A 23,639-nucleotide genomic window follows, 5' to 3' on the forward strand; every position below is an offset into this window, starting at 1 on the left:
ACTATGCTTAATGCTTTCGTCATTTGTCATTTGGAATTCATATCGCATTTATTTCTTTAAATGCTTTATGGCACGGTGTAAGAGCCGGTTTTTACACCGTGCTTTATGGTTACTAATTACACATATTATATTTTGAAAGGTACCACTGCAGTACTTCACTTTTTGGGTATCTTCTTGCTTTACTTTCCTCAAATCCCCGCACTTTTTTCGCATCATACCGAGCTTCAACTTCATCTTCACGCAGCCTCTAACGCTGTAGGAGTTGCCAACGTAAGTAGGTAAAGAGTATTACGCCAAATGGCGACGAATACAAACCAGCAACGTTCGCTCCCAAATAACATACTGCTGCCGCATGGAATGCGGTATTCCCAAGCTGCAAAAATAAAGTTCTCCGAAAAAGACAGATTGCCAGCGGCATTGAGGCGAAACTAGGAGACTGTCCTTGAGCAATATTGAGAATAATTTGCAACGTGCATATAGGTAATAGCAACAAAAGAAATAAACAACAAATAGATGAATGCCGAAAGTGTCCCTAAAACGTCCCACAGTACAGCAGAGATAACTTCACCACGAAAAATGCGAAATAGTCTCTGTAAGGAATAGGCTCCAGGGCGTCAGTCGAAGAAGCCGCACTTTTTCTCCGGATTCATTCTGGATCCTAGGGGGCAACCAAATGCTTGGGCGAATGGAGCGAAATTCATCACCGCCTTGTCACATCCGCCCGAGAGCGCATTTCCGGCCGCCGATTTGCTGCACCAGGGGCTGCAGGCGGCGATAAAGAAGACCTGGTCCTCACTCAGCTCCTGCAAGATGCAGAGGTTGGGAGTAGTTATTAGTTTAGGTGCCTTCCACTGGGTGTCACAAGCGAATATCAACTCTAAAGTTCAGAAACTTCAGGCGTAATGCAAGAATTAAAGGTGACCATCAGCATCGCTAGCCGCATAATTACTTGCAGTACAAGCTTTCCTCTAGGAAGTTACTGATATTGCCATTTAGCTGCACGTTTATACTAGTGGACACGGCGTCTTTCTACTTCACTTAGGACAGGCATCGATCTTTAAATGGGCAGTTTTTGTTTCAATTTCATTATTTTAGTGTGAAAGCAACACTTCACTAGAAATCCTAGATTAGTGGATGTATGTTTCAAGCTTCTCAGATACTTGCGTAAATAGAATAAATTCTGTGACAGGGTTTCGGACCTGCGGTGCAACGAACAGATCAGCTTCACTGTCCACTGCACGAGAGCTCTATACTTTCGTCGCTGTCGAACAGGCCTCGTGTTAAACTGCAACAAACTCTCGCGCAGTGCATTGCACGTCGTCGTCTTCGTCAACTTCCATCTGTGCGCAGCAATCACAAAACGAAAGGAAACGCGCGTAACTGGCTCCTTAGTTAAGCGGACACCTCAATCGCGCTTTGAGCTACGTGGCGTTAGTGACAGAGATGTGCCGTGCTTGCATTTGCGTTGCAATTCCGCAAATTCGTTGACAACCCCGTTGCTTTAGGCAGCCGTTTGACGTAACCTCTTCGATAAAAGTAACCGAGCGGCCGCGTTGCGGTCTCCGGCGTGGGCCGCTGCTCCGCGGCTGCGAATGTAAATTAACCTAAGCTTGCACCCTCTCTCTCCAATACTGCGTGGCTCGCTCAGTATGACAGCACTCCGAAGGAATGAAATCATCATCATCATCACTCTGACTATGCCCACTGCAGGGAAAAATCCTCTGCCACGTCGCTCTAATTAACCCTGTCCTTTGCAAGCAGCGTCCATCGTGTCCCCGCAAACTTCTTAATCTCATCCGCCCACATAACATTCTGCCGCCTCCTGCTACGCTTGCCTTCTCTTGGAGTCAATACCGTTAACCCGTTACCCTTAAGGACCACCGGTTATCATGCCTTCGCATTACATGCCCTGCCCAAGCCCGTTTCTTCCTCTTCACTGCCACTAGCATGTCATTATACCGCGTTCGTTACTCACCCGCTCTGCCCGCTTCCGATCTCTTAACGTTACATCTATCATTGCTTGCCTTCTCTCGGAGTCCTGTCAGTGAGCCTTAAGGGCTAGCGGTTATCTTACCTTCGCATTACGTGCCCTGCCGAAGCCCATTCATTCCTCTTCACTGCCACTAGGATGTCATTATACCACGTATGTTCCTCACCCACTCTGCCCGCTTCCGATCTCTTAACGTTACAGCTATCATTGCTTGCCTTCTCTCGGAGTCCAGTCAGCCTTAAGGACCAGCGGTTATCTTGCCTTCGCATCACATGCCCTGCCCAAGCCCATTCATTCCTCTTCACTGCCACTGGGATGTCAGTATACCACGTTTGTTCCTCACCCACTCTGCCCGCTTCCGACCTCTTAACGTTACAGCTATCATTGCTTGCCTTCTCTCGGAATCCAGTCCGTTAGCTTTAAGGACCAGCGGTTATGATGCTTACGCATCACATGCCCTACCCAAGCCCATTTCGTCCTCTTCACTGCCACTAGGATGTCATTATGCCACATTTGTTCCTAACCCACTCTGCCTTCTTCCGGTCACTTAAAGTTACCCCTATCATTTCTCTTTCCATAGCTTGGTGCATTGTCCTTTACACAAGGTGAACGCTTTACGTCAGCCTTCACATTTCTGCCCCATAGGTGAGTACCGGTAAGATACAAGTGTTGTATACTTATAATGTGTGTTGTAATGTTGTAATGTAACTTTGTAATGTAGCGTTTGGTTTGGTTTATGGGGTTCACCGCTCAAAGCGACTCGGGCTATGAGGGACGCTGTAGTGAAGGGCTCCGGAAATTTTGACCACCTGGCGTTCTTTAACGCGCACTGACATCGCACATTGCACGGGCATTTAGAATTTTGCCTCCATCGAAATTCGACCGCCACGACCGGGATCGAATCTGCGGCTTTCGGGTCAGCAGCCGAGCGCCGTAACCACTGGGCAACTACTGTGCATAGCATGCAAAGCTTGTTGACAGAGAGGAAAAGACTCCCATGGTGCGATGCGCATGAAGCACAGTGTTTGTGCGTGTCTGGTCGGCATCACGGTGATCAAAAATGTTCTGGGCAAGTTTCGAAACGAATCGCGCCTCATCTTTTGCATACAGCGCAAAATGGCCAGCAGTGTCAGCGCTGTTTGTGCCGGTACGAACCGGCGAGAGGCGGTCTTGAGTCCTGTCCACGTCTTCGCGGAAGGCCGCGTAGGACACTTCGAGTGCCGGCACCTCGGGGAAGACGCTTTCGTTGTCGGCAAGGCAGCCGCGCAGGCGTTTTTCGAAGGCCGGTCTCGAGGCCTCACTCACCCACGAGGAGAGGATGCGGCCATGCGGGTCCACCTGAGTGAAGGACGGGGAGGCACGTCATCTGAGCGCAGAACAATCATGAACTACGCCTTGTCTTCTTTCAGCTGAACTACGTGAGCTTTTTAAACACATATGTATCCAATTTACATGGCCGGCTGCGCCTCCGGCAGCGCTTCATTACTGCCCATCGACGTGCTAAGAACAGGCTTACTCCTGGGCATAAAACGCTCCCCATCGTAAATAATGCTTTTTCGGACGGCAACTTCGACAACGCTACTTCCTTTTCTCATATGTCAGTAGTTGTCAAAAGTAAAACAGGTTATCATATTTTTGGAATACACCATTTTATAAAAATCTCAAAACATCTAGCCACTGAAGTATTGAGACATTATCGACAAAACGTTAACGACTCGCCGCTACTTGGCTTGCTCTATTACGCATTTAGGGTAGGTAGTAGGCAAAGGCAAGAATCTTTTGTTTCGAAGCCTGCAGCCTCAAAAGTTAATAAAATAAATCTACAAGCGAAAAAAGTTTTCAAACCGTTCTATAGATATCAACCGAAAAATATTTTCAGTCACTCTCGCTTGCTGGCGCCGCGGTGGCTCAGTGGTTATGGCGCTCAGCTGCTGACCCGAAAGACATGGCTTCAATCCCGGCCGCGGCGGTCGAGTTTTGGAGGGAGGCAAAATTCTAGAGGCTCGTGTTTTGTGCGATGTCAGTGCACGTTTTCGAACCCAATGTGGTCGATATTTCCGGAGCATTTCCCTACGGCATCCCCTCATAGCTTGAGTCGCTTTGGGGCGTTAATCGCCAATAAACCAGACGAGGGCGCTGACTACGCGCCTTAGCCCGAAAAATGTTTTGGGCACAACTCTGGCTGGCACAACTTACATGTCTGTTTTAAAAGTAGTAGGACTAATTTTTCTTCATAAAATTTATTCAAGAGAATAATACAAACGATTACAATTTTTCAAATTAGCACCCTTCCGCACCCACATGCTGCTGCCAATGAGTTTTCCAGTTTTCGTACGACTCCAGGTACGCCTGGACCAGAATGCTGTTTAGCTCCCTCGTCACAGCCGGTTGAACCGCATCTACCGATCCGTGATGTTTCCCCTTGAGCGTCGATTTTATTCTCGGAAATAGAAAAAAGCCTGCCGGGGCCAAGTCAGGGCTGTAGGGGGCCTGAGGCAGCGTTACCGCCATGTGCTGGGCGAAAAATCGGGGTCCTCATTCACATGATGAAGAAGATCCTGGCAGATTTCTTTCCGGTTGGCCTTTTGTGCCTCTGACAACACTCCCAGCACACACTTCGCGCACACTTTCCTCACGGCTAAGTTTTCTGTCACGATCTCAAAAACTTGGGTTTGAGGAATGCTCAAGTCGTCAGCAATCATTCTGATACTCATTCTACAATCACTGTTTAGTAAACGTTTCACTTGCTAGACATTTTCGTTGGTGTTGCTGGTCAAAAGGAGTTAAAAGCGGTCGTCGTCTTCCACTCTTTCCTGACCTTCTCGGAAACGCTTGTGCCACTCAAAAAACATCTGATCTACCCATGGCAGCGTCACTGTAGGCCTCCTTAATCACGTCTTGAGTCTCTTTGCCCGTTTTACCAACATTTACACAAAACTTGATCGCGTATCGCTGATCCAGTAAACGCTCTATGATTCTGCGTGACGAGACGTTTCGACAGGGGTTCACAGTACAAGCAACCTGCTCTCTTCAACGGCCGAGAGCCGACTGCCTATTTTCCCCAGCATTCCCAATATCCCCCTTCAACAATCCTCCATGCGCAGACCGCCTCTCGTCCGCCTGTTCGCCCAGGAAAAAACCAGTCCTACTACTTTCAGAACAGACACTGTATAATCGAATTTTTGATCTGCTTCCTTATGAATCGGGCAAATTTACAGAGCTGAGCCCTTTTAACCGAAGTATATTACCTAACGACGCTTCTGCTTGTTTCAAAAACGTCGTATCTATCTAGTCTACTAGAAAATTATTTGAGAAAACAGGGATATCACCCTTACTTTGGCGCCTTCATTGTCCACGCTTTTCGTGAGCTCCCTGGCGAAGAAGTAACCAAGGCCGCCGTACAGCATGGCCTTGGTGCCATGCGGATAGTACACCGGTGGCCTGATGGCACCAACTGCGAGCTTGACCGTGTTCAGCATGTAAACGTACTCCGCGTACGGAAGCGACATGCTGCTTGTTAGCCGCTGCTCCTCGAAGTACGCCTCGGAGCCAACCGCCCGTCGCTCGCTCTGCCGACTGTCGATCCAGAGGCGGATAAAGGACGGCCCGCTTTCGGGGAAGTCCTTGTACGCCTCCTCCACGCCATCCTTAGTGAGGTACTTCTCCGACGGCCAGAGGAAAGTACGTGCGCTCAGCAACTTCTCAGCGGCGACCTTCTTCGTCTCTTCGTCCAACCAGTGGGCGGCATGCGTCTTGTTTGCGGCCACCTGCATCCGACAACACTTGTTTACAGCTCACACCAGTTCTACAGCGAGGCAGTCGAGACTTCGAACTGCCGTACTGGAAGCGCCGCTTGCCGTGGTTGGGATAACGAGCGATTGATACCGTCATCAAAACCATTGAGAAGTGTGAGACGCCCGCAGCCGTTGGCCGCAGTGATACTAAGGCAGGTTAGTTTGAGGTCCGACAAACTCGCTATCAAAGCCAATGCGAAGTGAGAGACGGCTGCAGTCGTTAGAAGCAGTGATACGGTCAAGGCAGGTTGAGACCAAGGAGAAAGACGTGGTTCGCACCTCGATTATATCGCGTCGCCGCAGTGGTACTGTGGGCGCTTTAAACTAACCATGCTTTGGCAACTACCATTTCAACGCTGCGTGTGTTGGACGATGCATCGATTTGATATAAATTGCGTGTTAAATAAGCATCCTGCATCCTGTTTTTAGAACTGATTAACTAGAAAAAAAGCCTTCCACTTCAATATAATGCCAGATAATGAAAGCCACCCTGCAGTGGCGAAACAAACTATCTCAAGAAGGATTGCCATTCGCATAACCACGTAGTTCACATCGTTCTCAGTAAGGAGAGTTGTCACGCAGACTATTGGACTCTAATGAGAATGAAATGCCTCTAACATGTATATGATGATTCGGGCGTTTTTATTAGTGCTATTTTGTAACACAAATAATTTATCCTCGTTTCTTGCTGTATGACTTCTAAAAAGGTACTGGCGTCTCCAAGCTACTCCCGTTTAACCCGAGCTAACCGAAGTTTTCGATATCAACAAAAAATTTGAAACTGGAGGACACAACAGGGATGTTTCAGAAGCGTCACTTATTGTGCAAGATATATTCGTCCCAGTCCCTGTCACAACTCTTACATTATAATTTTCTCCCCGCGGTCAAACAAAATCTAAGCAATATTAGCGCAAAGCGCGCCAACTAAAAGAGTTCAGTTCCTAATGTTGTAGTGTATTAATGCGTCTTCAGTGACCGCAGCCTTCAACAGACAATGTGTTAGTCTTCGGACGACTCAAGATGTTCTGTGTTTTCACTTGAGTGATGTTTTATTCGGGGAAATGTTCATCTCTTCAAAGAATTTCAGGAGCAAAGTTTGGTGAAAAGGGAATTCCCATGGGCTTTAGAGAAATTGTCAACATCAAATTTCTCTGGTCTTCGTAATTATTTCTACTTTCCCGACTTTGTATTCAATAACGCTCGCAAAGTTTTACATCTGGGTCTAAATTAGGATAATTTCGATTACAGAATGGCACATGACTATGCATCAGTTTGGATGAAATGGATAACTTGAAATACTTCAAGCTATAACAACCTCACCAAAGGCGCTCACCTGCAGTTCTACCATGATGTCTCTGCTAGGAAAGGAAGGTTGAAGAGCACCAATAAAAGACAGTACAAACGCTCACTGGTTTCGTCTCCGGGGAGCTTACGCTACTGAAACGTCATGGTAGCCAACTAGTCCTTCCCTAGGTCTCAGTGCCATATGTGGACGTTGCCTTACATTACTGTGATGCACTGTGGTGCCCTATTATGCATTGCTTCTGTATAACAAAGAGTGTACATGCAAGTCACAGAAGGCGGCGGGACACAACACAGAGTAAAAGTAGACAGAACAAACTTTTTGCACGCCCAGGAGACACTTATGGATGTTCCAAACACTTTACTAAATCAGAAATGTGCTCTACCAATTTTTAAGTCGCATGCCCGACCATTCGCTTTATTTCACTGATACGTTTTTTATGCCATTTAATTACTTTCTAATAGAAGCATATTTTGTATATTTGCCGAATTAGCAAATTGCTTAGGGCCCAAACCTATATTTTATCTATTTTTTGTATGTCTGTTGCTGAGCAAATAATGAAATTTTTACCTGCTGCACTGCCTTCAAAGAGCTGTCGATGCGCCTCCGATCCTCTACAGTAAACTGGGCTACGGCAGACAGAGCGACTGCCAGTAGCCTGTAGCTGGCCTCTGTATGGACGGCGCAGTAGAGTGGCCAGATTTCCTTTGCCCTCTCGGAGCTTCCGTGCACGGCTTGGAGAACGTCCCTGGGTCCGGCTACGGCTGCGTAAGTTTGCATTACGAACCAGGCGAAATGCTGGAGCATGGCGTAGTCGCCGAAGGCTTGGATCATGGTAAGGACGGCGTCAAGAAGCGCAGTGTCGCTCAGAGCTAAGAAGTCGTTCTGGTTGAAGGGAGGGTCTAAGTGTAGAGCCCGGGCAATGATGCGCTCCAAATACTCGGGCGTTGCAAGACTTGTGTGCTTGGCCAGGTCCACCAGTGGGAAGAACGCAGGTGATTGGGCAGAGCGTGTTAACTCCATGAGGCGCCCTAGAACGGCGCCCTGTGTGCTGTAGACACTCATGGCTTCCTTGAGAGTCGGCTTGCTCCTGTTACTCCAGATAAGCTGAAACATTGCCATGTAGACTGCGGCGAACTTGTCTCTCGGTATGGTGTTAAACACACTGTTCCAAATCGGGACCAGCGGGCTGCGCGTGATGAATAGTCGGCGCTGTGGCCCTTGCGCGGTGTTTGGAAGAAGCCTGACCATGAACCAGAGATCCACGTTCCAGCTGAAGGACAGGTCGAAGAGGATCTCAAGGGGAGGCTTGCTTCCAAGGTCCTCCCACCAGACGAGGCCACGGGCGTGCATGAATTCCTTGAAGACATCCACGTGCAGCTCAGATTCCGTCACGCAGCTGCTAAACATGGCGGCGACCTTTCGCCCCGCCGGCAGTACGGAGGTGCCCCTTTCCAGAATGACCTGGAAAGTCTGACGCCAGGAAATGGCCATGTCGGACAGGACAGAATCGGACCGTGAAGCGAACATCTTTTTTGGCCGCCACTGGCCGCAAACGTACGCGGTGAAGTTGTCACATGCGTCGATGTCCTTGCTCAGCTGGTTGTGCAGGAGCTTTCTGCGACGAACACAGAACAGATGCGTTAATCCAGCACTATGGGAGTCATTCGTAGCATTGTATAGAGGTTTTAACAATGGCGCTCCTTCGTTGCTTTCAAGCATTTTCGAAAGTGCTCACCAAACGCTTTTACAGCACTATTTTTATTGGGCTGGTCTCCCAGTTTCGAACGAGTTTCACGTTGTTCTCGTGGCGTTGGGATGCCCCCAAAATGTTGGAATGCTGCACTGTGCGATTAGTCATGGCGAAAGAAAGTACTAACCTCTGGCGTGTGGCCACCCTACGGCGAAGGCCTACTTGGGCACTACATTTTGCACAGGATGCTGCGACCTGTACCTGTGATGCAGAATATGCTTCCCCTAAACAAACGAACCTCAGAAGTCACGCATATGCAACTTCTGATATCTGTTTTTCATAGTTTCCTGTTTGGTGCAGCGTTGCTTATGCTGCAAAACACGATCAATGAGTTAGAAAGGCAGAGCAGAATGGTGGGGCTTAAAATTAACCTGCAGAAAACCGAAGTAATGTTGAACAGTGTACAAAAGAAACCGCAGTTCGCAATATGTAGCGAGGTGCTGGAGGTAGTGAGAGAATATGTCTACTTAGGGCAGGTAGTGACCGCTGATCCGGATAATGGGACGGAAATAACTGGAAGAATAAGGATGGGGTGGAGCGCATTTGGCAGGTTCTCTAAGATCATGAATGTAAGTTTGCCAATATCCCTCAGGAGAAAAGTCTACAACCGCGGTATCTTACCGTACTCACCTATGGAACAGAAACGTGGAATCTAAGAAAGATGGTTAAGTTAAGGGGAACGTAGCTTACTATGAAAATAAAGATAGTAGGTGTAACGTTAAGAGACCGGAAGCGGGCCGAGTGGGTGAGGGAACAAACACGGGTTAATGACATCCTGTCGAAATCAAGAGGAAGAAATGGGCTCGGGAAGGGCATGTTACGTGAAGGGAACATAACCGCTGGTCCTTAAGAGTAACGAAGTGGATTCCAAGAGAAGGCAAATGTAGCAGGGGGTGGCAGAAAGTCAGGTGATCCGACGAGATTAAGATGTTTGTGGGGATAGGCTGGCCGCCACTGGCAAAGGACAGAGTTAATTTTAGAGACATGGGAGTGGCCTTTGTCCTGCAGTGGGCATAGTCAGGCTGATGATGATGATGATGTTTAGTACAAATCAGTAACACTCGCAGAACAAATAGAATCGCACGGTGAGTTCGGATGTCTGCCAGCGCTGATAACTGGTCGTACATTAATGGCACTGTTTAGGATACGTATTTGCGGACACAGTGGCTCGTTCCATTGGAAGAACTCCCGTAGTTTTTCTAGGCGCCATGCTAAGGCTCTTCGATAAGCACCCCATTTTCTCACTTGTGTTCTACCTCATACACGCGTACGAGCCCGCACCTCGGCACCAAAGCATTAATTCTCATCTAGCTTTCGTTCCTTCAATCGATCGTAGCGCTGTTAGTTCGCCAACGCCCCTGTCTGAGCCCTGAGTAGCACGCGTGTTCTCATGAAAAAAAAAATTGAAGCTCGATTACGTAGTTCAGCTTAATGTTATTAGGTGCGCTATCATTTCGGTTTCTGCTCGTTTTCGGAGTTCGGATCCATTGTTCACGGATAGAAGTTGTTCACATAGTGATAATGAGTTTTATATATGCAGACTTGATCATTCCCTACTTTGTATTTATAGATCCCTGTGAGTCCTCATACGTCACCTGACGCAGTGGTGCAGCGGTTAAGCGACACGCCACAGCCCTGCGATGGGAAGTGCTCCCAGCACCGGGTCTGCTGCGGCCCTGGTTGCTCTTCCTGAGCGACTAATCAATTTAATTGCTACAGGCGCCGGTGGGCAGTTCGCTGACTATCCGGTGAGCAGGTTCTGATGATGACGAAAGGTCAATGAAGCAAGGTAGCCCAACAACCGACCTGGTTGCTGTCTGGGAACGACTTGCCAGAGCCATGCTCGTGATTTCACGCTCACAACGCCGACGCCGACAAGGCCGAAACCGAATTTTCAGGAGAAGTAGGTTTTTAACGATATCGCGTTAAAACATGTCACTAAGACGCCGTTGCTTTCCGTCGCTTCGAGCGTTGCAACCAGCGCTACTTCGGCGAGTGCCCTCAAGTTTTCGAATGCTTCGCCGCTATTTCACCTGAATTCATAGCATGAGTCCGTCTGGCAGTAGGCCACGGTTTGATGAGGCGCTTTGTGTTTCAGCAACAAGAGGAAGGCGAGCAGCAACGCGCCCACCAATGCGGCCCCTGCCACGACGCCCCGCCACTGCGAGTACCGTTGTCCACCGGCGCCTCGGAAACTCGTCCCAGGAGACTGCTGCAAAGGAATAAGCAAAGATGCATACAAAACAATGAAACGGCAACAGGCGCCATCTTTGCAGTGCAAACTTAATCGGCCGTCGCTAATCAGTCAACTAACGAGGAACGTTACATACGTTAAAGGGCTTTAGAGGAGAAGCTGAATTTGGGCTTCTTCGGTAGTTTACCTTCTTCTAAGAACAAAGATGCAGCTTGATTTCGCTACACATTCAGCTGTTATGAGCTAGAAGGCGTAAATATGAAATATAGTGTGTCGCCGCCACCTGCTCTTTTATGAAGTAGACGTCGCTGCGCCTAGAGTTATTTTCGTGCACGCGTTTCGAGGGGAGGATACACCACTGTTCACATTTAAAAGATAATCACGATATTATAGGTCTGGAGGAAGCGGATCTGAACCGCCCAGCGAAAAAAAAAAGTTTCATATTCAAATGCAAGTTTCTCCGACGTAAGCAACGTTTCTTTTGACGAACAAACGTGGACCTAACCAGAAAGGGCAATGCCCCTATTTCAAGTAAGGACAGAAGCTGACTATAGTTCTCCAACCTAATTGTCTACATCGGGGCTTGAAGAGAATATTGGCAATATTCTCAACTGCGTTTCATCCAAGTCCGGTGACGTGAGAAGCTACAGACAACAGGTGTGTACGAGTTGGTACATATAACCAAAGGTCAAATAAAAAAAAGGACGCCTCCGAAGTCATCTGTCGAGCTGCATGCGCGGTATTTCATCTCGCATGTGGCAGTGCGTGACCAGGAACGCAGGTAAAGAGTAGAAAATGAATGGCGCGAGCCCCGTTGCGTCCGTTCTTCGGTGTCGGCCGTCGTTTGTAACCACTCTAAGCCGAAGACGAACTATCACCAATTTTATTGCGAAAGCAATACTACTTGCACTTTCCAGGGTGACCACCATCATGCCGCGGCGGTGACCACCATTGACCTTCATTTGACCTTGATTGCATTAGTTGGATTGGAGTGGATTACATTGGATTACATTAAATTGGATTGGACTGGACTGGATTGGATTGGACTGGACTGGACTGGACTGGATTTGATTTGATTGGATTGGATTGGATTGGATAATATAAAATAAGATTAGATTAGATTACATTAGATTAGAGTAGATTACATTGGATTGGATTCGATTGGATTGGATTGGATTGGAGTGGATTGGATTGGATTTGAATGGAATGGAATGGAATGGAATGGACTGGACTGGACTGGATTTGATTTGATTGGATTGGATTGGATTGGATAATATAAAATAAGATTAGATTAGATTACATTAGATTAGAGTAGATTACATTGGATTGGATTCGATTGGATTGGATTGGAGTGGATTGGATTGGATTGGATTGGATTGGATTTGAATGGAATGGAATGGAATGGATTGGATTGGATTGAATTGAATGGGATGGGATTGAATTGGATTGGTTTGGATTGTATAACTGATGCATCACCACAAGTCTAACCACAAGCACCACCACCAGCTACACTACCAGCTGTACCATGGCGTAGGTACGGATATTGCTTTCGCAATTACCGGGCTTAACCAAGCTAAGCCAGAGCGAATTTTTTCCCTCTTTCCATCCTATAAAATAATTTTATTCGTCAGCCTCTATCATCGCCTGCCCTCTCCTTATCGCCAGCATGAACTCAACCTTCGACCTGTCGCGCCAGCATTCTGGTAACTGCGTAATTAAACTTATAATCAGGGCATTACAAAAGGAAAAAAAACAGACACATTTTCTTGCAAAAACAAACATTTGAAGACCTTTGCTGAGAAGGGGCCTCAGTTTGTCCCGAAGCTTGAAAACCCGAGACATTCTATAATCATAACAGGGCAAAGACAGAAACACAATATAAGCAAAAATGTAAGTGGCTCTTGCCAAAGCAATATTAGCGCTTCACTTGCTGCAAACTCTACCGAACACCGACGGGATGCACATTACGACTGCGAGCGGGCAGACCGATGGAAGCCCCACCAAGAAGAACGCCGATGTCGAGACGAAAGTTGGCAGCCTCGCTGTCTGGCCGCGCTCGAAGGCACGTTTTTCTCGCGAGGATGTTCTGCGCTGGCTCGCCACATAACTGAGGTGAGCTTTTTGTTATACTTTCGTTCAGTCGCACTAATGGCAATTAAATATGCATTTACCTTTAGTACTTAAACCCGCGTTTAATATAATTTGTAAGTTCCCTCATTTCGATCCAAGCTATCGAGGACCTCTATGTGCCTCGACGGTTTATTTATTTCTTTATGAATACTGCGATCTTGTACACAAGATCATAGCAGGTGGGAAACAATGTATTAAGATACAGAAATACAGACACATACGAACAAAACAGAATTGCACATAGAATTGCACATAGAAGAAAACAGAATTGCACATAGAAAAATCAGGAAGAAAATACCGTGGCAAGGTCATAAACAAGCAATTATTTCAAGTTCTCTTCAAAAAAAATGCAATGATCTCTGCCTTACAACATCATCCGTAAGGTTATTCCAATCAGTGATGGTCCTTGGAAAAAAGAATATTTAAAACAATTAACTCGAGAATTTAATGACGTTATGGAAAGAGAATGGCGATTTCTAGTTTGGTACCCCGAGGAATAAGCAAGGATATTAGAGGTGTCAACTTTGACATTATTATTAATTAATTGAAAGAAAAATTTTAAGCGACATTTGCGATTTATGTTAGCAATAGAGGGTAAGCCGCTTTTTTTGAGGAGATCACTGACTGATGCTCGCCCGTAAGTGTTATAAATAAACCTTACTGCTTTCTTTTGGATTCTTTCAAGTTTATTTATGTTTACCTTTGTGAACGGGTCCCAGATAATCACTGCATATTTTAAGATTGGTCTAATAATAGTGTTGTAGGCAAGAAGGCGTGTAGCAGGGGTCGCTAACTTAAGCGAGCGTCGTAAAAAAAAAAGAGCTTTCGGAGAGCTTTTGCTGAGCATAGTCGACATGTTTGGTCCAAGGTCGTTTTCGTTGAAACCTTGCCTTGTCGTATTAGATCAGGACGCCGCGCTGACGTCATTGAGGTTTGGGTATTAGACAAATATACGCAGCGCCACCTAACCCGTACCTGTGGCTTTTTCCCGCCTTTTCGCTTTTCGTAGTTTTCCACGCGTACCGCCTGCGCGAGGCGTATACGCTATAGCATTGCGTTAGCTTTAACTACGTTAGTGGGGCACGCACGACCATCGACAGGTCACTGTCCCAGACGCGCTCTCAATCCACACGTTACGTTTTATACACAGTCCACACCTTATGTTTCATGACTGAGAAGACCTGTCGAAGATATTCTGTGCTTGCATTCGTGGTAGGATTTACACATTGGAGTTGTCCCAAAGAATTGTGCCGGGATTACTTCGTAGCTTGCAATATATGTAATAACTGAAAATTTCGCTGCCTATGCTAGTAGAGGCCCAACGTGCAGATGACACCTCTACTTCTCCTAAATGTCGTGTGTAAGCCCATGCGACTTTCTGCTATTCCAGATCTGACCGCCTGAAGAGAAAGAAGGATACCGCACGTGGTCCGTTGGCTGGCTTGAAGTGAGCCCCTATAACAACCTCGTGCGCATAAACTTCAGTCACTAAAAGGTATATTATAGGTAAGATTCAAAGACGCGCGGCCCAGCAACCCCACGCATCGAAATGACGACGACGGCTGCTTCGGGATCATATTTGCTATCCACCTCTATTCATCCAAGTAGATGAGCTATGGAAAGGCAGGGCTTGCTTACCAATTCAACGAGCAGATCTGGCATGCTCGCTGGTATCTCTGCTTCCAAGGGCTGCCTCCGAGCGATGTTGTCGCCAGCTCTCGGAGTCTGTACAGTTTGGTTCGTTTGCAAGAAAGGGTTAATAGCGCTTTGCCTCTCAAAATAAACGCGAAAAACGTAGGGCGAGTAACAACTTAGAATTGATAGCAGCTCATAGCAAAATAGAGCACCGATCCGACGTGCACGCAGAGAACAAGGTGAAAGCGTATGAGGCCCCAAGACTTGAGCCAATGACCTCCAATTCCACACGACAACAAAGGAATAAGAAATGCAGTGAAAGGGGCTGTATTCGTTGGGTTTTCTGCGCACAGGCCTGCGGGGTGCTTTGCCCGCTTTTTTTTTTTTTTTGGGGGGGGGGGGAGGGGGCTCGTGTTGTTTCACAACGATTTTCTGCACCCACCGTTGCACTGGTGGTGGGCGAGCGATGGTCTTCGAGCAGAGCGTTCATGGCGGTCACTGAGGGGGCCTTCCGCTCTTCCAGTGGAGGCCTCGCTTTGTCGGCGGCCGCTGAGGTCGAGATGGTTGCGCCTGCATTAGACCCTGTTCCGGCTGCGTCGTGGACCCTCTCCTGCCGCGGCGCCCCGGCATCCGCCTGCGACACCCCGAGACGCATCGCGAGGAATGGCGTCAAAAGACTCTACCTGTGAACGTTAAGTACTCAGCTATAATTGGGTCCCTCCTGAGCCCTTCTTCACAGAATCTGCATCGGCTTGCCACTATACACGCCAAGATCAGTTTGCGATTACGTACCCAAAACACTCGTTATGTACCACCTGTCCAAAAATTCACATCACATTGCCGTAACCGCTGCGTCAAACTTTCCAGCAAGCTGAGTTTATCCAGGCCTACGATGCGCCCCAGAATTTCTTTCAGTTATGGCGAAACTCAACGCCCGGCTTACCGTGACGAAAATTTGTGTGTCTAGGCCGTCGCGAGAGCAGGTATGCAATAAATACAAACGTGCTGTTCTGCGACGACAGGGCAGCGTGGGCAAACTTAATCGAGATTTCAGTCATAAAAAGCTCGTTCGATAGGACTGTTCAGATGAGATGAATCCAGAGGGAAAATTCTGAATTGTCTCATTGGTATGGACAAGGTTATTCTGGTTGGGATCCCAAACAAGATACTCGAGTTTTGTTCGTACGAAGGTTATGAAGGTCAGTGTTAGTGTTCGTGTTCATTTCTCCCTTCAATTCGCATTCCAAACCAAACGATCCTCTCTCGAACAATTTCGTTCTTATCGCAAAATTACAGTAATTGACGAGACAGCAAAGGGTGAAATAACAAGGTGCCGCATATCAACAGCTTCAAGCTTGCTTGGAAACGTCGAAACGAACTTTGCTAAGGCCGCTTCAGAAGCTCGTGTCGCTCTTTTGCTGAGGCTATTGACACATTCCTTTGCCGCTGTAAAGCTTCCCAAGGCTCCGCGAGCATGTCAGGCATGTACCATGTGGGAAAACATTTCGACAGCCGACGACCTTCTAAACAACAGTGAGCTTTTCTCAATAGCCTGTCCGCATGCGAATAGTCATGCGCGCGTGCTGCTGCTGAGTTATGCGGTGATTAGCAACTCTGTCGCTTGAAGCGTTGAGCGAGAAAAGTAGCCAAGCAAGTTAGCCATTCACTTCAGTTGTTTGTGTGTCCCATCTCAGCGTCACTCTCTGTGGTCTGATCATTGCCCACACACAAAAACACACAGGCGCCGGAACTGTCGTGATGTAATGAAATTGGAATAAGAAGTAGACGCCTTTTCCCCATGATTTTTCTTTAGGGAAGGCGCATCTTGGGAATGGTGACACGCTTCTTATGTGCGAGAAAAAAGAAAGAACCGTCTCTTGCTTCAGCTGCGCTCTTTAGACAGAAAATCATGAAGATCGCATTACGGAAAATACCATTTCCGAGCAGGCTACGCTTTCTTTTGGTCGGCTTGGAATTGTCGCTCTTCACAGTAGCGACCCTTCGTGCAGCGAGCTTTTGATCTTGTTGCAAACAGTGGAAGACAACATAGTCGAACGCAGAGAAGTACCGCATGTTGAATCTGGTGTTCCAAATCTTCGCTCACAGGGTTCTAACGCCCAGAAAGCGCGAGACAAGAGGAAGAAGACTAGCTGAAAGCTAGCTGGGGTAGTCCGGAGTATCTCTGACTGCTCAGTGTGACGTCAATTTGGCCTACATGGTCGAGTTTGGTTTGGTTTGGTTTTATGGGGTTTAACGTCCCAAAGCGACTAAGGCTATGAGAGACGCCGTAGTGGAGGGCTCCGGAAATTTCGACTACCTGGGGTTCTTTAACGTGCACTGACATGGTCGAGGTTTCCCTTTTCGCTCTTCGGTATTAATTGAATCGCCCTGGACGCAGACTATTTGATCGCCGCTCTTTCTATGGATGATTTCGCGGTGTTATAGCCACAGTCAAAAAATAACTTCCCAGACATGATGAACAATGATTCTACTTCAGAACCCTAGTAGGTTAGTAGGCGTGGAAACAGCTTCAGAGTCCCTTCGATAGTACTGGTAGCTAAAGCGAGGTTGCGCCGCAAGTAGCCAGGGACACTGTTAGCCCAGTTACGTGGGTGACATGATCAGTCGCAGATATATTGCGTGAAATATAGGCACCTAGGTACTTGTAGAAATCCACTGAGAAAATTGCACGGGCATTGATAGTGCGCGGAGACTACTGTATTTATGTGTAGAATTTTTAAAAAAGTTATGTTTGCAAACTACTGGCCCAAATGAGAGCTAACATCGCTCACAAGGTAGCATCTTATGGTCTACGTTGTTTGAAACTTTGACTACGAAGCTTTCAGGAACCAGCGAATAGTCGGAATTTCACCGCCTGTGCGTAAACCGACATCCATTCCAGTCAACAGGTGGTCTCCCCATACACCTAGGTAAGCCTAAGGTAAGCCTAAGGAAGCCAACAGTCCCTGAAACCAAGAATACGGGACATTGTTTTTCAATGTGTGGCTTTGATCGATGAGGTATTAATGCTGTAATCAGTTTATGCGTGAGAGATAATAAAGTAGCAACTAGCCTGAAAAACAAATATATGGCGCTGGAGGGATTCTGACCCGCGACCTCCGTATGTAGTGAGAATATACAGATACTGTTCAGAGTGTTTCGCGCGCAGTGGCGTAAGTCAATACCTGAGGTGAACATCCAGGAGAGCTTTCTGCAGGAAACGGGGACGGCGATAGAGAGCCCCCAGTTTCCTGGCGGGAAGGCCCGGCAGTTCGTAAGGCATCCGCCGATGCTGCAGCAGGCGGCGACGTCGCCACAGGACTATTCGTCACCGACGTCACCTTGTCCTGCGCCGGCGAGTCGTCTCGTCCCTTCCGACGGCGTTTGCCGGTGCTCTTCCGCGGTGTTTTTCGTTTAGCCGCTCCCGGAGACTGTGGAGCCAGGCCGGTGTCGGTCGGGACTTTTTTTTGGAGATCCTCACCTCCGATGACCACGGCCGGGCTTTGTGCGCCGTCCTCTGGCGTCTTAATCTCTGGGGTGGGCATCGATCTTCAGTTTGCAAGCTGGATGTGCCTTTTTTGTAGCCTGAGTTGGACTCGCGGTGATTCCGGCATGGACGATAGCTACCTCTTCTTCTTCTTCCCGTACGCTGTGCTGAAAAAGTCCACGTGGACTCGTGGAGGCTGCTTGCGGCTCGCGCTTTTATTGATAGGCTGCCATGCGTTATATTCCGCTGAAATTAGAACCTAAAAGGTTTAACAGTGCAAAAAAGTTTGGAAAGCAACTTTGAAGTACCAACCACATAGGCACTCGGTTCACGTAGCGCGCCATACCCAGATGTACAGTCTTTGTCACAGATGTACAGTCTTTGTCAAAAGTAACCAGGCTGCATGGTTTGCTTCTAGCTCTTACAGTGGACCCCTTACAGCTTCCCTGAAGCTGAAATGGTCGTTAGAGGTAAGGACTGAGGGTATTCTCACCTTCAAACACTTTTTGATCTTTAGGAAAGGAACAAGGGCTCCACTATACAAGCTAGAAGCAAACCATGCAGCCTGGTTACTTTTGACAAAGACGGTACTTTCCAGGCCTAGGTGTTTCCTGGAACGTAGAGAGATTTATTCGCCGCTGTAGGCTGAACCGTTTTGTCACCATTACCGCTATCGATACTGGGTGCCACGAGTGAGTCTTAGTGCCTTGAGAAGCATGGAGCAACTTCTTGTGACAGATATTTCTTAACTATGTACAGCACCGAATATAAATTCAAATATGAATTACAAATTTTCGCATGGCCAAGTGCAAAACACTGTTGATTTATTTGGCGGATACTAGCAACAAACTGATTTTGATAAAAGAAACAAACTTGAAGAAAACAGCGCAGCAACGAGGACATGAGAGAAGACGGGACAGGTGCTGACTAACATCTAGTTGGTAATAAGCGCCTATCCCGTCTTATCTCTTCTCCCTTTTGCTGCGCTGTTTTCTTCAAATATGTACGAACTCGTTCAACTCGCCGTTTTACCGAAACAAACCTGAGTGGCTGCTCGAAGCGCTTCTTTTGCCACAGAGTTGCTGTAAACGTGGTTACGTAGGGCAGAAGTAAACAAGAAAATGGCAGTATGTATAGACGACTTGTCGCTGTGCTAACATCAGACAGAAAATTATGGCTGCGTGGAGCACTAACGAGCCATCAACTTTTACTGTAGCAGAAATGAACGTTTAGTCACATATGTCCTAGTGGAATAAAGCGGCGCCAAATCATAAATACATGACGATGGTGGCTAAACAACACAAGCAGGGCTAATGAGGGTTCTCTTCATTATGTGACGAACACCAAATCCAGTGCATGCCGTAAGATATGTACTGCTCGAGTACGCAACAGCTGTTGCCAAGACATGGAAAGTTTTATTTTTTGTTTCTTTAACGGTTGCCGTCCTAATGGCATTTTTTACATAAAGGAAGCAAGCAAAAAGAAGAACAGTAAAATGCGGGTGTCAGAGGAGCCAGTTTAGTGCAACTTCCAACAAGCGCCTATGCCTCCTGAACTGTCACTGTGGCAGCAGACTTCTACACGCGGAAGGACAGTGTCATTAGGGGAGAACCCCTGAAAGTGTTTACATCGCGAAAGTTCTAAAGAAGAAAAGTCCACGGGAAAAGACGGACTTAAAGCACAGTCTGCGTCCGTCTTTTTCTGTGTGCTTGTCTTTTTGAGCGTGGGGCTAACCAACTAGCCCAAAGACTGCTGCTTTTGAATTACTTTTCCAGCGACACCCTACATAAGCATCACGGCTTCTCTCCGCCAAGTACTCGAGCCGAGGCTATCGAACCTGTTCCTCCACGACAGGCCTCGTGTCGGGATAATATATTAGGTACAGTGCTATCAGCAGGACCCAATCTCGTGCCCACAGGTCCCCCGCACTGTGCATATCAGGAGAAGGGACGTGGTCAGGTTCGCCAGCGTCCTTGTCTCGAGAGTTTAGCAGATTACGCACTAGGTCTTCTTGAAAAGAGTGGCGACGATCCTTACTGCGTTCTTTTCTTCCATTCCTCCTCTCTTGATTGTAGCCTCTTTTCTGGATCCACATGCCCAGTACCCTAGGTTTGTCGCTGTCGTATTGGATCACGTTCCATCAAGATGGATACACGCTCCAGCTTGATCGTGAAAAGCGCAGTAAGATGAATTCGGGCTTCTAAGTGAGCGCTGCATTTCGCCTTCTCTTGCAAACCTAGCAATGGTATCTGAAGCTTCTTTTCAGGTATCTGAAGGCGCCATTTAGCGACTGTTAAGAGTGGAGGGAGGCTGAGTGTGTAGACGGACAGCGTTAAGTGCTTTAAGCTGTGAGAAATGAATCGACCAGATTTTCTTCGTGCCGAGTGCAGTCAACAACGAATTTTTCTGTTCGTCTGCCGGGTGCCGAAATCAGGGGATGTCGATGTCACTCCGCAGTTGCATCACATGTGATCCGCCAGCTTTTTTCTTTATCCACGTTTTAGTCATTTAGGTTTGCTCTGGCTTAAAATGACTGCTCCAGTCCCCAATGACCCCTTTGCGAATAAGGGGTTCTCTTTCATGAAACTCATTCACGTGCGCGAGAACATCACGAAAGAATTCAAAAGATTTTATAGCATTGTCTTGTGACAAGCACAGAATGTCCTTAAGAACAGTCGCGAAGTCCTCGTTTAACAAGCTCTTCATATTCTCCAAGCTTGACGTTTCAAGGATATTGCGAAGCCGCACCGGATCTTTTCTATGCTCGTTGCTCGTACCAGGGTATCAGGTGGTCGAAGTAGTCGCCCCACGACAGCATACTGTTAATGAACATTTCGTGGAACCTGGTGAAGGAGACATCATTCACAGATTTTGGCGTCGAACACGTCACCTGATAGTAAAGGGAAACGCAAACGTCGTAAGGGTCCCTGGCAACGTAAATGTATTTGGCATTTTCGGCGTAAGGCGTCTTGTGAAACGGCATATGTGTCTTCAAAAGGCCTGGCCTGGTCATCTTCTCGGCGCCTTGAGCCCCGTCAGTTCCAAGAACGTGGAAGCCAGAAAGACTTCTACAGGAGGTTTTGGAGGGTTGCGCTTGCTCAAAATGCATAGAACAAAGCGGTCCTTATCAATCACCCTATCAACTAGTTAGCAGTAAGCGGGATAATGGATGAATTCTGGTTCTCGCCGCAGCAATGAACGATAATCTCACAGCTGTCGTTACGAAGTGCGCAGGAGACGTAGGGAGTAGAATGGTTAGACAGGATACCGGTAACCTTACTAATGAGACGAAAGATCTCTTTAAGGAACGCCAAAGAATGAAAGCTTCTAACCTTACAGAAAGAATAGAGCTCCAAAAGCTATCAAAGCTGGTCAGTGAGCGCAAGGTGACCGACTATAGATGTTTAATATGAAGTGAATCAAGCACGCGCTAAAGAACAGCGGTACCCTTAAAGCGGCCAAGAAAGCAGGTGTAGGTATAAATTAGATATATGCGCTAATAGAGAACGAGGGCAATGTTATTAGCAATATGAATGAGATTGTTAAAAGTTTTAGGAGAGTACTACACAAATTTACGCACTATCCAATGTTCCCACGACTGTTTTTCTCCAGAAAATCTGGCGTCGTCAGTGTTGTCGGCACTGCGACCGAAAAAGGAGGAGACCCACCTGCCACCCAGGCCACGTGTCCTTGTGTCTTCATTACAACCTGGCCACCGTTGCAGGTGGCAGTTGAAGCAATGATCGGTCGGCAGAAGTTGACTAGGAGAGCAACCTGGCTCTCACAAGCCCCACATCAGCGGCTGTGTCTGAAACAGGCACTTGCCGGCACAGTGGCGCATCGCTTAAGTCCTGCTGCACTTCGGCAGGAGTGGTGTGAGGACTCCCCGCGATGTATGAATGCAGAGCAGGGAATGACCCATTCCGCGATAATGGTCATGTAGGCTGAACTGGGCGACAGAGAGGGAGTTCTTCTTCTGGTACAATACTTAATGTTATTGCACCGTACTCTTGAAGGCAGGTTAAGCGTTATGCGAAAAAGAAAAACGCAATAAAAGAAGAGTATCCGCCTGCGCGAAGTGATACGCCCAGACCCCAAGCCGCCGAAGAGACCCATTAACGCTATCGCGTCACACCTTTCAGGCGGAGCCTAAGTGTCCCATTTTCACCGGAACAGCGCGCACTAAGACACGGACAAGAAGGGAGACACGACACACACGAGCGCTCGTGTGTGTCGTGTCTCCCTTCTTGTCCCTGTCTTAGTGCGCGCTGTTCCGGTGAAAATGAGTTACCAACTTGCCCAAGCATCTGTTTTAACAAATTTCATTTCTAGTACATCGGGCCCTATTAATTGTGTGTCCGTCCATCCATGTATTCTCGTCAACTACATCAGCGCTCGTGTGTGTCGTGTCTCCCTTCTTGTCCGTGTCTTAGTGCGCGCTGTTCCGGTGAAAATGAGTTACCAACTTGCCCAAGCATCTGTTTTAGCTAAGTGTCCCCTCAACTTTTTTTTGTGTTTGGTTTGCGGCTGGCAGCGTGCTGCATTTTGTTTTCGTATGGTTCCTAACCTGGATATGAGCTCTCTGCACACAGCGCTGTTTCCTGTTATCCTGGTGTCCTTTAGTACTGGCCTGGTGTTTTGTGCCTCTTCTAACTCAATACGCTGCGCAAAAATTATCAGTGTGAATGCTCCTTTTGCAAGTATATAGTTCACACGTGAGATTGCTCATTGGAAACCTGCCGAGGAAAAACAGTGATGATGTTTGTTCTCCGCGAAATAATAGGGCCAGGCTTCTCCTGCATTGATGGAAGAGTGATGTAAATGTCGAATTTTCGCGACCAGTTGTTCATGGGATTCACAGCGAAGAGAAGCTTGTAAGCCTTGGAGGGCAGCTTTGGAATTGATGAAAACAGACCATTGCTGAGGGCGCTGCTGATTGATGTGCTCAACGTCGACAAGAAGAGTGGTGAGTTCTGCACCCGTCGAAGAAGTGTGGTGATCTATTCTAACACTGATTTCTGTAGTCCTTGCAGGGATGACTACGAAGCCAGAAGAACTGTTAGGGTTCACTCTGCCGTCGGTGTAGACGTGCAACCGGTTTGAATGGTACTCATGGAAATATTCCAGAGTGACTTGTTTCAGTTCTATCGGCGGTAAATCGGTCTCCTTTCTGATGCCAGGTATTGAAAGAAGGACTCGGGGATTTTCCAGGCTCCAAAGTGACGAGGACGGTCTAGAGGCGTGTGTAAACTGGGACTGCAGAATGGCGCGATGTGCATCAGTGGTGTCTGTTAACGATGTGCCGGTCTGGTAATAGGAATACTGGCAAGGTGGTGAGAGGGAACCTGGGATA

General features: G+C 47.5%; 1 protein-coding gene across 1 annotated transcript; it reads right to left on the bottom strand.

Annotated features, from left to right (window-relative positions):
• Positions 1–614: 614 nt before the first annotated feature.
• On the bottom strand, positions 615–18,344 carry LOC149332032 (endothelin-converting enzyme 1-like). The gene is made up of 7 exons (XM_089557454.1): positions 17,985–18,344; positions 15,242–15,433; positions 10,874–11,052; positions 7,658–8,705; positions 5,326–5,757; positions 3,146–3,328; positions 615–803 (listed from the first exon to the last, which is right to left on the bottom strand). Exons 1-7 carry the CDS (start codon positions 18,342–18,344, stop codon positions 615–617), a joined length of 2,583 nt encoding a protein of 860 aa, XP_089413580.1.
• Between the last annotated feature and the right edge of the window lie 5,295 nt (positions 18,345–23,639).

Source organism: Amblyomma mixtum, chromosome 8 (genome assembly GCF_055824585.1).
Source record: "Amblyomma mixtum isolate Tamu chromosome 8, ASM5582458v1, whole genome shotgun sequence".
In the NCBI taxonomy this organism is placed as follows: Eukaryota; Metazoa; Arthropoda; class Arachnida; order Ixodida; family Ixodidae; genus Amblyomma; species Amblyomma mixtum.